Source organism: Musa acuminata, chromosome BXJ2-3 (genome assembly GCF_036884655.1).
Source record: "Musa acuminata AAA Group cultivar baxijiao chromosome BXJ2-3, Cavendish_Baxijiao_AAA, whole genome shotgun sequence".
Classification (NCBI taxonomy): domain Eukaryota; kingdom Viridiplantae; phylum Streptophyta; class Magnoliopsida; order Zingiberales; family Musaceae; genus Musa; species Musa acuminata.
Genome location: NC_088340.1, coordinates 1,196,274 through 1,212,831, shown reverse-complemented (window position 1 = coordinate 1,212,831; position 16,558 = coordinate 1,196,274). Strand labels below are relative to the sequence as shown.

Genomic DNA, 16,558 nt, shown 5'->3' with positions numbered 1-16,558 from the left:
GAAAATTGAACTCATCCAGAGTTATGCCAGAGTAAGCCATCCAATGAGATGCATCCAAGGAAGCTAATATGTCTGATTACTACTATGAGATGTATCAGATAGCAAGCACCTGGACACCGGAACAGCGGTGTACATGTCGAAGTACTTGCACATACAACAAAGGTTGGCGACATTCTAACAGGATCTGCTTATTTAAAGATTCAAAGCTTTGTGTGAAAAGATGCTGATAATTTTATTTCCATATTGATTAGCTAATAAGGATAATATATGATACTAGTGACTGTTTCATGCACCGCGGAATCTTTTCTGATCACATTCATGTAAAAGGGAATTAATAAGAGAGATAGACTTACAACATGACTGTTTAAGGTGATGTGCTCTGGTCAGAAGCCAACAGATGCATTTAGGGATCAATTTGCTTTGATCTGTCAATTTGAAGATCCAAATGATAAAAGCAACACGATAAATCTGCTCTGGAGCTTATTTTTCACCTTTTAGATGCAAAATCAAGCCAATCAGTGTAGAACTTTGTATGGTCAAATTTTGAAATCCAAATTACCAAGAAGAGTACCAGAATACTTGCAGGTAGGACAAGCATTTGCAAATAGTCAAAGCTCAGCAAAAAATTGTTTTTGCAAATTGATAGCTTAATTAGTCATACCCTTGTCTTATGAAATTCCCTATTCAAGAGATATAATTTTCAGAACTGAGACTTCACTAGTCTTGCTAAAAGCATTAGCAGACACCAAAAAAGTAGCCTATGTTTGAATCTTTTTTATCTAATGTAGCTCCAATTTGATAGCAAATACCAATTTAGTGCAGCAAAATCTTGTTCTTCTACTTGCTACATATAAACCATGGTAACTTTTGTTTAGTTGCATATAAAAATCCCTCAAAGTACATTAGCCAAATTTAAAACCAAAAGAGGGTGAAGTAACTCAAACATATACTCCTACATTCTTTGGCACTCGAATTAGTAGAGCTCTTAAGAATTTGGGTCTCTTTAAGGCATACAAGTTGTAGTGCTGAAGAAGAAACACCCAATTTCTTGAACAATGCGAGAATAAAATGCACAAACAAATTGAGCAAAGTAAAAAAGGGTTTCAAGGTTCTTCAATCTTCTGAATTGAATCGGATCCCAACTCGTGTTGCTCATTTCCAAGTTTCAAAGATAAGCTTAAAAATAAGGAGAGAAGAATAAATACGGCTTACAAAGTTCCACGCCCCTTCCTCGGGTCCCGTCACCGCCCGGTCGAGAATGGCTGAGGAATCCAACCATCACCGCTGCGGGGGAGCGTCATGACTCCGCCGCCTTCGGCGAGGCGGCAGCGGCGGCCTTCGTCTTGGGTTTCTTCTTGGCCTCCTTATACGCCTTGAGGTGGAAGTCGATGAAGAGGGCGAGGAGCGACGCGTTGAAGACAGCGTTGAAGAGCCAGCCGCGCATCCCTTCGCACCCGCCGCCTGTGAAGTGGTACCAGAGGAAGATCCCGGAGACGAGGAAACTGAAGACGAACTGGGCGATCTGGAGATCCGTGACGGCCCTCTTCCAGCGCGGGGGCCACCGCCGGCCGGCGCTACTGGAGAAGTAGTAGGCGTACATGACGACGTGGACGGCGGCGTTCGTGACGAGGGCGATCGGCATGAGGGACTGCGCGGTGGCGAGCCAGACGTAGCACATGACGACGACGACGGCGTGGTGGTATACGTGGAGGAAGGTTAGGCGGCGACGGGGGACGGCGAGGAGGATGAGGAGGGTGTCGCCGAGCTCGTAGAGCTTGGAGAGGTAGAAGACGTGGGCCCAGAAGAAGAGGGGGCCGGCCCGGGGGATGGCGGAGGGGGGGAAGCAGAAGAGCCAGCGGGGGGAGGGGAGGCGGGCGGTGGCCGAGAGGGCGCAGCCGGCGGCCATGGCGGCGGAGAGGATGAGAAGGAGGAGGTTATGGGCGGAGGAGAGGAGGCGTAGGAGGGCTGGTGAGGGGTGGGGGAGAGGGATTATGCTGCGGCCGAAGAGGAAAACGAGGGTGACGTAGGTGGCGACGGCGGTGGCGACGAAGGGGACGGAGGCGCCAAACGTCTCGTTTGGCCTCCACTCGAAGGATTCGATGACCGGGTGCTCCACCAGCAGCCGGCGCAGTTGCCCCTCCACCCAAGTCGCCATTCTCCCCACTTCCATGGTCTCCTCTTCTCTGCTGCTCCGCCTCCTGGTTTATTGGTGGAGAGGGATTTGGATGTTCTTACTTACTCGTGCTCGACTCCGATAACCCAAAATTAATTATCGGATTCGGGGTCAGGATCCAATCGATTCAACCTAATAATAATAATATTAGAGCTAATTATATATTAGCTCCGTAGATAAATCTAATTAGCATCTTGATCTTATACTTAAAAAATTATATTAAATTTTTTATAGTTACGAAAGTATAAAACATTTAACATCGTTTACTTTAATATTGTCGACTTTTCTGACGGAACACAATACATAATAACAATGACATAAAAATGATAGAAAAAAAATAAATTTAATGTGGATGATTGATGGTGACATCATAGTTGTTGTGATGGGAGTGATCGATGACGATGACAATGACACAGTGATTAGCTTTGTCGATATTGATCTAAATATCAACAACAAAAAGGATAAAAAAGTAAAGTGATAAAGTATTTACGTCGATATTGAACGAGGAAGAAGAGGAAGACGAGATATCTGCATTATCGAGATAAGAAGAGAGGTGGAAGAGGAGATAGGTGAGGTAGAGCGGTGCAGTGTCATTCATACATGTGCTGTCATCGATAAAGTCAACAGCATTAAGATAAATAAGATTAAATATTTTACTTTCATATTATAGAGATTTTAATATATTTTTTTTATTTAGGAACTAAGATGTTAAAGAATTCTAACTACACGAGTAATATATAATTAGCCCATAATATTATAAAATATTTTACTAATCCAAAAGAATTAAGAAATTTTAAAAAATAAAAACAAAATAATTCACATTCATGCTTGAAAAATATGGAGACTATAAATAAATATCTTTTTAAAAAATTAAATATTATCTTTTTTTTTCCTCGAAAGTCTTTCATATTTTACAACACAAATAATTTAAAATATAGAACATTAAAGAACAACAAACAATATCTCATACGAACTCCATTATTATGGGGGTTAGCATTTATAGCTACGATACATTGCTTACAAATTATCACTCGACACGAGTCTTACTCTTACTTGATGGACTTAAAATGATTGATCTTTCGAGGCTCTTTAAGATTACGAATTAATCTAACTTTTTATAATTAATCAATTATACCAAAATATGAATAATAAACGAGGGGATAAGCAAATACAAAATTGTTAATTTTACTATCATCAATAATAATAATAATCAATTTATGTATTTTTTTTTATAAATATTATATATATATATATTTATTTATATATAGGGTTTTAATATTTGTTTGAGTCTAATGAGTCTTATAAACTTTTGTTGTTGAATGCTAAGAAGATTAGAGATAGTTTGAAAATAAATCTTGATAGACATTGATGTGAAAAGAGTGAAAGCACAATCAAAGGGTGTGTGTAGGGCCTCATGCAATCAATCTCTTTTATCCAATGCACATGCAAAAAGAATTGAATCCAACCTAAACTTGATTAAAAGGCAATTTTGTCATCACTTTTTGTACATCTCCTTACAAAAGAGAGAAAAAAAAAAAAGATAAAAAAAAGTTAAATCTACCTCAACTTTGCTGACAAATAGAAATGCAATTGTCTCCATCTTGACATCATCCAAATTTGCCTTTAGTCTTGTCTTATTAACATTCACCTCAAGAAGAAGAAGAAGAAGAAGAAGAAGAAGAAGAAGAAGAAGAAGAAGAATAGCTATGACCCTCTTATTGGAAGATTTTTGTTGTTGTTGTTGTTGTTGTCTTGAAGTAAATAAAGGGCTGTTACCAAAGCTTGACTATGATATGTTTGGCCTTCCAATCATGGAGAAACTTAGATGACAAAAAGATATTGCAAGAAAGCAATGGAGTGGGAAGGGCCACATGTTTGGATGTGTGACTTCTCAAATTGAGAATGTATGAAAGAGGAAAATTAAGATTCAAGACATGCTTTGCATTGCATGGAGCAATGATAGATCTTGAAAGAATAAAAGAAATCCAATGCACCAAACTTTCATCAATTCTACCACTATAAATACAGAGTATATCTTCATGTCTTGAATTTGGATTAACTATACTTAACAATGTTAAATATGATTCAAAAAGAAAATAGTAAAACCAATTCAAATAATAATCTGAATTATATGCAAAAGGATATATGCAACCATGAGGGTTGGATATTTATTTGACTTGTAATAAATTAGTGGGGAACCTTTAGTTGACCAACTTTTCAAATTGATCACTATCATGACAATATTCATACAAATACATGTACAATCATGTTATCGAATGACAGAAGTTGAACTTTCAATATAATTGAAGGTTATGACTAAACTTGTAACCAACAACAGTGGACATTTCACCCAACTAGCTAAAGTGAATTCTTGGATTTTGGCTCTTAGCCACAACAACTTTATTTCCAAGCTTCAAATTCTAAAACTTTTCTCATCATTTTATCCTATATATGATAATGACATGTTTTTCTTCTGATATTGAACTTATTTGACATATTTAAACCTAATTCAATGGGTCTTTAATGCCAAATCATATTCAGTTTTATTGTGAGATAGACATGATATTAATCTTTTTTTTTTTTTTTTACTTTGAAAATGATAAGCAGGAAAAATTTTGTTTGTACTCTAAAATATTTCTATTGATTAACTTACTATAAAAACCACATTCGACACGTTAACCAAAATTAATTATTAATTATTAAAATTATTTCATCATCGATTATTAATTTAAATATCGAATAGATCATGTCAAGAAATTCAATCGACCTTAATCTTCATGTAAGTCAACCACAAACAAGCATTCGAGACCCCTTAACAATCGAGCGAGCATTCAAGCCCCTTCTTTATTCATGTATGATTCCTTGCCCCATGTGGTCCTGTATCGAGTCAAGTTAATCAATATGAATATTAATTATTATCATAATTAGATATTTATTTTTTTTAATTTACATGTGAATATATTAAGAATAACATAAAAGATTAAGAAGCAACTAATTTTCTTTTATATTATATATATATATATATGTGTATTTTTTTTAAAAAAAATAAAATTTTGAGAAATTCTTGTTCTAATTTTTAAATTCCTATAGAATTTTTTAATGATCATTTTATTTCTATCAATCATTATTCTTTAACCAATCTATAGGCGTCTAATCACACCTCCGTCTCGAAATAATTGCTCATCACCTACGGAAAAGAAAAGCTATACGTAGAGGTGACTAGTGACTCATAGAGATAAAATAATCTTTTCATACCTTACGAGTTCTCTATAAGAATTTTTTAAAATTAAGATATTTTATAAGAAAATCTTAAAATTAGAGGTTTTTTTAAAATCATATATATATGCGCTTAACGAATAAAAATAACAGGAATCCGATAAGTTAAGATAACAGGATTAGATCAAAATTTAACCCGATAACATCCTTAATTCTGTATTCGATCAATGATTTCCCTTTAATATTGTAATTAAGATCGGGTTTTGAAGGAGGATTAAGGCTTAACCAAATGAGAGGGTCTAATTAGAGAGTGCTAATTGCGTGCTTTCGGTCTCCTCCTCAACGCTCTCTCTTTTTATGCGTGCTCCCCAACCGAACCCCAACAACGAACGAGCCGCCCCTCCTCCTCCCCTCCCCCCCTCCCCCCCTCCCCCTCCCTCCCTTTCCTCCCTCTCTCTCGCTCTTGATCCATTTGTCGTCCGCCTCGCCGCGCCACCTTCTCCATCACCTCGCCAAAGCGCGCTACGGAGAGAGGTAATCTCACTCGCTTCCTCGTATCGTCACTTCTATTGCCGAAACCCTAACCCTCATCGTCGGCGTTAATAGATCGAGGGGGAATCGAGGGTTAGGGTTTCGACGTGCTGCCCCGGCGATCGGCGGCGGCGGAGGCGGCGGCGGGGGACGGAGAGTCCTCTTGGGATGGCCCATCAGAGCAAATTCGTGTCGGTTAATCTCAATAGATCCTATGGCCAGCCCTCCTCTTCCTCCTCCTCTTCCGTCCATGGCCGCTCTCGCCCCGGCTCCGGCGGCGGAGGCGGAGGCGGGGGAGGGATGGTAGTCCTCTCGAGGTCCCGGAGCTCGGCCACCTCCGCAGCAAAGACCGCCCAGAAGCTTGCCGTTCCGCCCCCCTTGAACCTGCCGTCGCTGAGGAAGGAACATGAGCGCTTCGACCCGGCTTCCTCGGGGTCTGCCACCACCCATGGCAGCCCTGGTCTTGGATCGCGGGCGGGCACTTCCGCCCTGGGTTGGAGCAAACCTGCCCTCCCGGTTCCAGAGAAGGATGCCGGCAGCAGAGGCCAGTCGCAGTTGGGACGATCGGCGATCATTAATGACGAGCTTGCCGGTAGTTCCTACATTTCTCCTGGTGCTCGCCCTGGTGGCCAGCCGCTCAATGCCACACCAGGTCAGGGGTTTTCCGAGAAAGCTGTGATCTTGAGGGGCGAGGACTTCCCATCTCTTCGGGCCACCTTCACCTCACCTGCGAAACAGAAAGACACATCAAGCCAGAAGCAGAAGCAAAAGCTAGGAGTGGAAGAGCAGTCGGAAAGGCGGGAGGTGTCCGAGTTACATTCGCCTCTTCAGATGAGGCCGCAGATCAAATCCTCTCGTCTTATTGCCAACAGCATGTCAGATGGTGATGGGGGGCTGATCCGACCACTCTGTGCTTCAGAACAGTCACAGCGACAGGATAGGGACTTGCCGGGTCTGCTGCCGCTCGTACGGCTTCAGCACACGTCAGATTGGACTGATGATGAGCGCGACATAGGGCTTAGCATCCCTGAACGAGAGAGGGATCGGGGGTTCTTGAGGTCCGAGTTGGTTCAGGTTCATGATGCTTATGATGGCCGAGGGCTGCATGATACCGAAGGTGGCAGTGCTTGGTCCAGGGAGCCCTTCAAAGGGTATCCTTCTGGGAAGGATGTAAGGGCTGCAAGCAATGAAAGTCAGGATTTTGGCTTGTGGAGGTTTCCAATGAATTCAAGGGATAGATTGAACACCAGTTCACCGGGAGTCGACAGGGATAGGCATTATGCTAGGCCCATAAGTGGAAACAGGGAAATGAGTACGGAGGGTGTTAATATTCAGTCATCTTTTGGAGAAAATGGTAGTGATGGTTTTGCTAAGAGGAGCCAGGATTATCGAAACGCCAAGATGGATTTGGTTTCTTCTGAGCACACTCGAATTGGTAAAGTTGTAGCAGAAGCATTTAGTGGGACTCATGGTCATGGCCATTCCAATAACCGGTCCAAAGGAGGCTCCTTTCAGAATGCCACAGTCTTGAAGGGCCAATTCTCTACTGGAACTAGAGGCACTTCCTTGAATGATCCAACGCTGAACTTTGGTAGAGAAAAGCGGTCAGCACCAAGTGCTGGAAAGCCATATCTTGAAGACACTGAATTTGACAGCAAGGATCCCTTTTTAGGGGGCATCAGGGACATGAATGCTAAAGCATATAAGAAAAAGAAGGATCTCGAAAAACAGATTGATTTCCCTGACCCCATCAGGGAGTCATTTGAAGCAGAGCTTGAAGGAATTCTGAGGACGCAGGAGCAGGAGCGCCAACGCATCGTGGAAGAGCAAGCCAGAGCATTGGAGCTTGCACGTAAGGAAGAGGAGGAGAGGGATAGGGTGGCCAGAGAGGAGGAGGAACGGAGGCGAATGCTTGAAGAAGAGGCAAGAAATGCTGCTTGGAAAGCAGAGCAGGAGTGGTTGGACGCTGCGAGGCGAGCTGAAGAGCAACGGATTGCAAGGGAAGAGGAAAAGAGGAGGTACCAGATGGAGGAAGAAAGAAGGAAAGAGGCTGCACGGAAAAAACTTTTGGAGTTGGAAGCCAGAATTGCGAGACGGCAGGTTGAAGATAATGGAAAAGATGATAGGGTTCACTCTTCTGTTACTGCTTCTGAGGAACGAGTCCCTGGAGTAGTAAAGGAAAGAGATGTACCACAAGACACAGAAGTTGGAGGCTGGGAGGATGGTGAGAGGATGGTAGAACAAATCACTAGCTCTGCCCTATTTGATTCTTTGTCTGTGGATAGGATTCTGGAAGTGGGTCCTAAGTCTCAATTTCCAAGGGATACCTTTCCTTCATTTGCTGAAAGAGAAAAACATGCTTATGGCAGCACAATTCTTCCTTCACAAGCTGATGACAATCTCTATCATAATCCAAGGCAAGATGCATTTGGTCATAGAGGAGGCTTCTCCAAGAAAGAGTTTCATGGTGGTATTGAGACAAGGTCTAGTAGGCCATCATCAAAAGGAGCAACAATGATTGAAACATCACAGAGGCCAGATGAATACCATGAACCAAGGAAACAAAGGTGGAACTCTAACAAAGAGGTTGATTATTTCAAGAGAAATAATGACATCAATTCAGAGTTTATTGATAGTGTTAAGTTTCGAGATGTTGGAATGGTACCTGGTAATTCACAGGGAAGTCCTCAGGCTCCATATACTGAAATATCATCGGATAACTCCGTGGTTGATGGCTTTTCCTCATTTACGAGGTATCGTCAGTTCTTGAGGCAGCCTCGTGTGCCTCCACCTCCATCTGTGACATCAGTTCAGAGAAGCTCTTTCAGAGATCCAGCAGAAGGAGCAAGTTCATCATGTTTCATAGATGATGATGTGCATTATAATCATCCAAGTAGATATGAGCAAAAGACTTTACACAGAGGTTATGACAATGTGTTTCATGAAACCCATCAGCAAGGTGGAACAACAGCTTTTCTCGAAAAGAATGCTAGCCATTTCGAGCAAGAGGCAGAGAAGATGAGCCCAAGATATGACTCCCAATTGTCCCCTTCTGTTTCGAGCCCACCTAGCTCGCCTGCGCTTTTGCATCATGAGATGGACATTTCCAGGGATTCTCCCCCGCTGCCAGCTTCTGCTGATGGTGAGCGGACTATCGTATCTGACAGTGAGCATATTGTATTGCCATTGGAGGGTGGTGCTGTCGATAGAATGATGGCTTCAAGGTCAATCTCTCCTGGAGTTGATGATGAATGGCCTGTTGAGAACAATGAAGAGATACAGGAGCAAGAAGGTGATGAATACCAAGACATAGCTGAAGCACATGATGGTGTTGATGAGAATTTTGATTCAGTCCAGGAGATAGAAGATTTACATTCTGATGTGCAGACTACAACTGGGGAGATGGAACAAGTAATTCTTGGATTTAATGAAGGTGTTGAGGTTAAACTTCCTAGTATAGACAAGTTTGAGATAACTTCTAGCAACAGCGAAAAGGAATTCAGGATACATGCAGGTTCGGCTGGTAATTTGGAAGAATCCATCAGTAATTGTGAAATTATTGTTCAAGAAGATGTTATGGATAGTTCTTTACAAAGTGAACCTGAAAAGTCATTGAAAGATTTGTCTCTTGATCTAATCTCAGAATCTAGCTATTCTGTAAATGGTGCTGAAGCATCTCAGAGCTCAAGACTGCCAGCTCAACATTCAGTGACTTCTGCCACAAGCTGTCCAATGACATCTACAGCCTCGGATTCACCCAACTTATCTTTTCCTTCTATTGTCGTCAGTCAGGGTGAAGCACCTGTTAGTCTCCAGTTTGGTCTGTTTTCTGGTCCTTCTTTGATACCTTCTCCCGTCCCAGCCATTCAGATTGGTTCTATTCAGATGCCGATACATATGCATACACATATAAACCCTTCTCTACCACAGGTGCACCCTTCGCAGCCTCCTTTATTCCAGTTTGGCCAGCTGCGCTATACCCCAACCATCTCTCACAGTATATTGCCACTAGCTCCTACTAGCACAGCCTTCATTCAGCCTTCTGCTTCATCTCCCTATTCCTTTAATCAGAATCCTGCTGGTTCTTTGTGTGACCAAACAACCCAAAATTACTATTCAGACAAATCACGAGATGAAAAGCCTTCTGGTTCTTCACATAAACAAACTGATCTTGTGAAAAACCCCTTCGAATCTTCACAGCATAGAGCATTGTTAGATTCTGGAAAGAATGTTTCTATAGCTTCTCAGAGTCGGACAGAAATATCATCTTTGGTTGAAAAGAAAGGTGCAAACAATTCAATTTCCCAAGCTGAAAGCCATGGTGAAGATGATGCCACCATGAAGAAGGGCTATAGGCTCACTGGTAAGTGGAAAGAATCTCAACATCAACAGCAGCATACTGAACTACAATCCTCCAGGTTCTTTCCAGGAGGAAAACCTCCCTTAAGGAATCCAGGCAATTTCTCTGGTGGGAGGAGGAAGAGATACACTTATAGTGTAAAAAATGCTGGTACAAGGTCATCATTTCCAGGTGAAGATACATTGCAGGCAGAATCAAGTGGCTTTCAGAGAAGAGCCAGGAGAAATATTCGAAGAACAGAATTTGGAGTCAGAGAGAATATTGCGAGGAAGCAAACACAAGGTACAGAGTCATTAAATAGTTTTGGGCAGGATGAGAGGCCAAATGAGGATTCAATGGTCACTGGGATTTCTATAAGGAACCTAGATAAGAAAGATGCACCTTTGGATAGGTCAGTCAAGATTGCTAATGATCCTGACAACCTAAGTTCAGGTGCTTCTATCTCTTTAGTTGTGAGCTCTGATAGGACAGAGAAAGTCATTAGAAATGAAACTACTTTAAAGAGTGAAAGCATCTTTGACAAGTCTCATGCTGGCAAAGGCAATATCAAGGCAAGTGATAGTCTTGAGGGCGATGTTGATGCTCCTCTGTTGAGTGGAGTTATTCGTGTTTTCAAACAGACAGGAATTGAAGTTCCTAGTAATGAGGATGACTTTATCGAGGTAAGGTCCAAGAGACAGATGCTGAATGACCGCCGAGAACAGAGGGCAAAAGAAAATAAGTCAAAATCCAGGGTGCCAAAGGTAGTTCGAATCTTTCTCAGATCATAAGTTTGTCTCTCTGTTGAAAATGTTCTAAAGTGATGTTTCTTTTTGTTCTTCATATTGTCAACAGGGACCTGGCAAGCAATTTGCTGTTCCACAAAGTAATGCTGCTAGCTCCAACCCTAATAAAGCAGTGACATCTTCAGTTAGCGACACAACTACTATTGTTTGTGCTAATTCTCTTGTCGCAGAGGGAAGGGAATCTACTAGACTAAAGCCATCATTTGTTACCACTGCTAATTTGACATCTCAAACTCTACCTCCAATTGGCACCCCGTCGGTAAATGCTGATTTTGAAAGAAGATTGAATGACTCAAAGTAAGCTCTTTTCCCTGGATGGCTTATGTTTTGATTTTTGCACAAGTAGGTTCTTGATTACATTGAATTTACAGGTCAGGTCAGGCAATCATTGGACCTGCCGTATCTGATAGCGAGTCAATACTCGTTCCAGGTCTACTAGAAAACAAAAACACGTGTCCCGAATATGCTGTATTGCCATTGAGTTCCTGGGACAGTACACACACGAGTCATCAGGTAAGCTTACGAGAGGAGAACTATTGTGGTTGATTCTTTTGTTGTCCTGCTTTTGTAGTTGGCTTTGGCATCACTTTCTCTTTTTCTTTAATAAATGCCTCTTATATAGTACATTCAATATTCTAGTTATTGTAAAAGCACAAACTTGCCAACATTTTATCTTTTCATTGGTGTCGTAGTTTTTGGTTAGTCTTGAACTTGGATGCTATATGGATGTAGTTTTGTTTGAATTTGTTGCTGCTTGTAGCCATATGGTATTGTACTATGGTATAAATCCTATTAAGCAATTTCGGCTGCCAGATTAGTAATTTTTATGAACAGATTTCTAAATTGGACAGTCTAGGCTCTTAGTTAGGTTATAATTATTCATGAATGGATTTAGAATATTTGAGAGCTTGTTGTTCTTATTGTTTTTTGTTTGTTTTTGTCTAGTCTTTCCACCACACTTACCCATTATTGTTTAGGCCAATGCTGGAATATCTAGCCTTACATTATTGATATTTGATCAGTCGGAACTGTTGGGAAAAAAAAGTATTGTGGCTACTGGCTCTATTTACCCTTCTGTTTCCTCTCATTTTCCAATGATCTCTTTCATCTCCATATCATTTCTCTCTTCTGCCTTTTTCTTTGGCTTTTTTTTCTTGTTTTCAAGCTAGAACTCATATCATTCAGAAACTGTATTGCATCTTATCCCAGCATTAGTGTATCCGTTACTAATAAATAACACTTCTATTCCCAAAGATCGAAGTGAAAATTTCATGGGCATAGAACAACGTATACCATGTTTTGGACATTTAACATCGTCAGGTCTGTTTAGAGCACCTTCTCGCTCAACAAACTCGTTATTTCTGCACAACAGCTCTTTGGAGGTCAAAGTTGAATAGGTGCAACAAATGTCTACAACAGTCTATATTGCATTATTAATTCTCTCTAATAGTCTCATAAAATAATTGTTACAAAATAAGTTCATACACAATCATCTTCTCAGTCAGGTTCTCTATCTTGATGTTGATGTGTTGGGAGTTGATATGTTACCAGAGTTTGCTGGTCTTGATGTTCCAAAGCCCACCTGTAACCAGGGTTGGTGTAAAGGGCTGAATTTTAGCCTGTTACTAGTTTGGATAATATTATGCTGAGGAAATTTGTAGTATAGATAATCATATTGGTAGGTTTTCTTTTGGGATTTTCGTAGGAATGAAACAAAATTTTCTTGTCTTGTTGGACATGAGGCTTACCTTTAGGTATTGGACTTCCATTTCCTAATAGATGTAGAGTGCGTTTTACATGCACGACATTTTGTCAAGTCTGTGATACATGTACATTCTGACAATATTATTATCGACTTTGTCAGGTGATTGCCCTGACTCAAACTCAGCTTGATGAAGCTATGAAGCCAACACAATTTGGTTCACAGTTAGCTTCTAGCATTATTCTTGAGCCCCACAAACTCGTATCATCTGTTGTGACTCCGGAAAAACCTTTCTCTTCATGTGCAAGCCCTGTTAATTCCTTGCTTGCTGATGAGAAAATTCAGTTCGGTAAGTGTATTTTGCTTTAAATGCTGGTTTTGCCTAGTGTCACTGGACACTGTAACTCCCCGGTTTAGTTGAACAATTTTTTTTCCGAGTTCAGGAGCCGTGATGCCACCAAACATTTTACCTCCTGTCAGCCGAGCTATTTCCAAGGGAACTGGGCCACCAAATACATGCAGGCCAGAATTAAAAATAGGTCAAAACCTGGCTAATAACAGTTATTCTATGTTCTTTGTCAAAGAACAGTGCCCTGGCGAACCATGTGCAGATCTTGAAGATGCAGAGGCGGAAGCTGAAGCAGCTGCTTCTGCTGTTGCAGTTGCTGCCATCACCAATGATGAAATGGTTGGATCTGGTATTGGTACAGCTTCAGACACCAAAAGCTTCTCTTCTGCAGATGGCACTGCTTTGGCTTCCGCAGGTGATAAAATGAGTCCTACCTTACTCCAAGTCTCCAACATTTAAGAAATTCATGCTTTATTAATTGCTTTGGCTTCCGCAGCTTGATACTTGTCCAATGTATTAATTGTGAAAGTTTGCAACAGGTGCAGCAAATAGCCATGAAGTAACTGGTCAGTCATCCTGTGAAGAATCCTTGACAGTTGCTCTCCCAGCAGATCTTTCAGTAGATACTGCACTCTCAGTATGGCCGGCTTTACCGAGCCCACAGACATCCCAATCAGTGCTCTCACAGTTTCCTGGAGCCTCACCTTCTCATTTTCCCAGCTTTGAGATGAACGGTATACTAGATGGGCGTATTTTTGCTTATGGGTCCAATGATGAGTCAGCTGGCTCTCAGGGACAGCCACAAAAAGGTGCTGCTTTGGGTTCTGGGGCACTGGGGTCTTGGCCACAGTACCACCCTGGCGTTGACTCCTTTTATCGCCCACCGGCAGGGTTTACTGGCCCATTTATCAACCCTGGAGGAATTCCTGGTGTTCAATGCCCGCCACATATGGTCTTCTACAATCATTTTGCTCCGGTTGGACAATTTGGGCAAGTAGGCGTAGGTTTCATGGGAACTACTTATATACCTGCTGGGAAGCAACCAGAATGGAAGCAAAATCAAGTATGTTCTACGGTTAATGACAGCGAGGGTGACCTGAGCAATCTAAATGCTGTTTCTGGTCAGGGAACCCCAACCAGTGCGCCAGCTATCCAGAATTTAGGCCCAGGTTCACCTCTCATGGTGGCTTCTCCTTTGACCATGTTTGACATGAATCCATTCCAGGTATGATTTTTAAAAATGACCAGCAAAAGTAGAGATCATAAATTGAAAACCTTCGTTAATATTTGTTGGGAGAGGCTTTGAGGCAACCATTTTTTTAATGTTCTCTAGCTTTTAAAGTGAAATCAACAATTGGAATGCTTGGTTGGTTGGTGCACCCTTCGAGGTTAGGATCCTGGGATGAAGGGTTTGAAACAAGGTAGAAAGGGCAAAGACTTGGATGAGATTGTTGAGAAAGTAGTCAAGGTTGCTTTGAGCAATCGAGATATGAATTTGTATACTCAAGCTGAAATTGGAAAGTCTACTCAACATGATTGGTCATGACTGTGTTCTTTTGGTTTAGTGGGTTCAAAGTCATTGTGGAAAGAATACATATCATGTGAGCAGCATTAATTTTGTGCGTGCCCTGCCCTCCTCCTTTCCCCCTTCCATTGCGCTCCATGATGCACCAAAAGGAGTGAAAAAATCAAATTTTCAACCACATGGATCCTTTGTGAGAAGTAAATGTTTCGCAAGTTGAATATATCAATCTGCAGCATCATAGATTACAAAAATTAAGAATAAAACTGTGTTCTTTGTTTTATTTTGATTGGTCGATTGATATATATGCCCCTGTTTTAGTGATGGTAAAACATCTAGATTTTTGATATGTTCCATTATTTATTATACTTATTATACTAACTGGGCTTCACATTTTTATTCAGCCGGCTGCCAATATTCCATTGCAAGCTTGGTCTCATGTGCCTCCACCACTCCACTCGATTCCCTTATCCATGCCGCTACAGCAGCATCACGTGGAGAGTAGGATTCCTTCACAATTAGGCCGCAATCTTTCAGGAGATGCAACCACCGGAAATAACAGGTTTGGCGATCCTCGTCCATCAGTGAATTCTGAAATTAGTAGGAGCATCCCATTTCCGAACTCTACTGCTTCCGAGATCTCAGATGAGCTAGGTCCACCAAAGCAGCCAACTTGCGGCACTGCCACTACTCAGACAGTTGTGCCTCTGGAAAGTACTGCAAGTGCGAATGAGAAGAAGGATCTACAGGTGGTAGCGAGAACAATTGTATCCGGAATTGATAGCAGGGGCACTCGTGCAAGTAGCAGTGAGGGTAGTGGCCAGACAACCGGCTTGCCCTCTAAGAGTCTGCGACCAACTTCATCAGGCCAGCAGCACCATAATCAAGCTGGACATGAGCAGCACCGGGGGATCTCTCAGAGAACAGGCTCTGGAGGTGAATGGCTTCGGAGGACCACTGGATTCCAGGTCAGGAAGCAGGGTTCTGGAATGGACAAGAACATCGGCCCCCCTAAAATGAAGCAAATATATGTGGCTAAGCCATCAAGCAGTGGACTATCAAGCCAAGGCCAGACTAAAACTTGATGATGACGTCTCTCCTTCATAATAACGGAGGTCATTGTTTCTGCTCTCTTCATCCAAGTTGATCCTTGGCTTTTCCTTCGCCATGAGAAGTCACCGGTGCCCTCAAATCCACGAGAGACTGCTATGTGCTTGTTCAGTAATTTATTCTTGATGAACCATGATTTTTATTGATGGGCTTTTGACAACTTAAAAATGATTCATAAGGCTTGTCTTATTGTATGCCTTCTCTTTTGCTTCATGTAAACTAGGTTTATCATCTTATAGTTTCCTTGATCATTTTTGCTTACATCTTGTGCATAGAAACTTGGATTGCTCTATTCTTTTGCTGATTGCAGACGATTTTTTCTTTGCACTCCTTCACACAAGAAACATTTTTGTGTTTCCAACAAATTTAGGACTCAACAAGTATTTTATCTTGGGAATTCATTGAGTTTTACCTCTGGGCTATGTACTATGTACTGCATCTTCACATGGTATTTCCCTTCCGAGGCTCTTTCGAGGATGGATGGCCCTATGTTCTCATCATTTTGTTTTTTCGCCGATAAGCCAACTTTTTGATGAGTTCAGAAGCCTTGTTAAGAAAGCTTATGATCTCACATCAGCAGATGATAAGTGAATGAATTGATGTTACGATCCAACTATATTATCTATATTTCTTTTATGTAATTCTAAACGTCGCTCTTGGATCTTAACATATGAATCAGATTAAATGATAAATATAATATTTTAACGAACGTTAAATTTAGTATTCTTCTAAATTGTTATATGATGTATCAGCTTTTATGCCATGGGCATAATGATCGTTTAGAGTTTTTGTAGCTCATCATTTTGTTAT

At 41.4% G+C, this 16,558-nt stretch overlaps 2 protein-coding genes across 3 annotated transcripts; one reads left to right on the top strand and one right to left on the bottom strand.

Annotated features, from left to right (window-relative positions):
• Window positions 1-1,081: 1,081 nt before the first annotated feature.
• LOC135606771 (fatty acid elongase 3-like) lies at window positions 1,082-2,215 on the bottom strand. The gene has a single exon (XM_065097957.1). The coding sequence runs from the start codon at window positions 2,168-2,170 to the stop codon at window positions 1,298-1,300; it is 873 nt and encodes a 290-aa protein (XP_064954029.1). The 5' UTR covers window positions 2,171-2,215; the 3' UTR covers window positions 1,082-1,297.
• Window positions 2,216-5,726: 3,511 nt separating this feature from the next.
• Window positions 5,727-16,009, top strand: LOC135606770 (uncharacterized). Of its 2 annotated transcripts, XM_065097956.1 has the most exons (9): window positions 5,727-5,923; window positions 5,996-11,023; window positions 11,115-11,362; window positions 11,437-11,578; window positions 12,930-13,116; window positions 13,211-13,531; window positions 13,656-14,341; window positions 15,043-15,200; window positions 15,284-15,420. In XM_065097956.1, the coding sequence occupies exons 1-9, from the start codon at window positions 5,747-5,749 to the stop codon at window positions 15,285-15,287; spliced, it is 6,951 nt and encodes a 2,316-aa protein (XP_064954028.1). In that variant the 5' UTR covers window positions 5,727-5,746; the 3' UTR covers window positions 15,288-15,420. The 2 variants fall into 2 exon arrangements, with proteins under 2 accessions (XP_064954028.1, XP_064954027.1); XM_065097955.1 differs by having other exon boundaries at window positions 15,043-16,009.
• Window positions 16,010-16,558: the final 549 nt, after the last annotated feature.

Excerpts from the sequence above, each read along its gene's own strand:
- LOC135606771 (XM_065097957.1), bottom strand. The coding sequence starts at position 2,170 with ATGGAAGTGGGGAGAATGGCGACTTGGGTGGAGGGGCAACTGCGCCGG.
- LOC135606770 (XM_065097955.1), top strand. The coding sequence starts at position 5,747 with ATGCGTGCTCCCCAACCGAACCCCAACAACGAACGAGCCGCCCCTCCT. Across the intron at positions 11,363-11,436 it reads AGAAGATTGAATGACTCAAA|GTCAGGTCAGGCAATCATTG; the intron begins GTAAGCTCTTTT and ends TTGAATTTACAG. Across the intron at positions 14,342-15,042 it reads TTGACATGAATCCATTCCAG|CCGGCTGCCAATATTCCATT; the intron begins GTATGATTTTTA and ends ATTTTTATTCAG.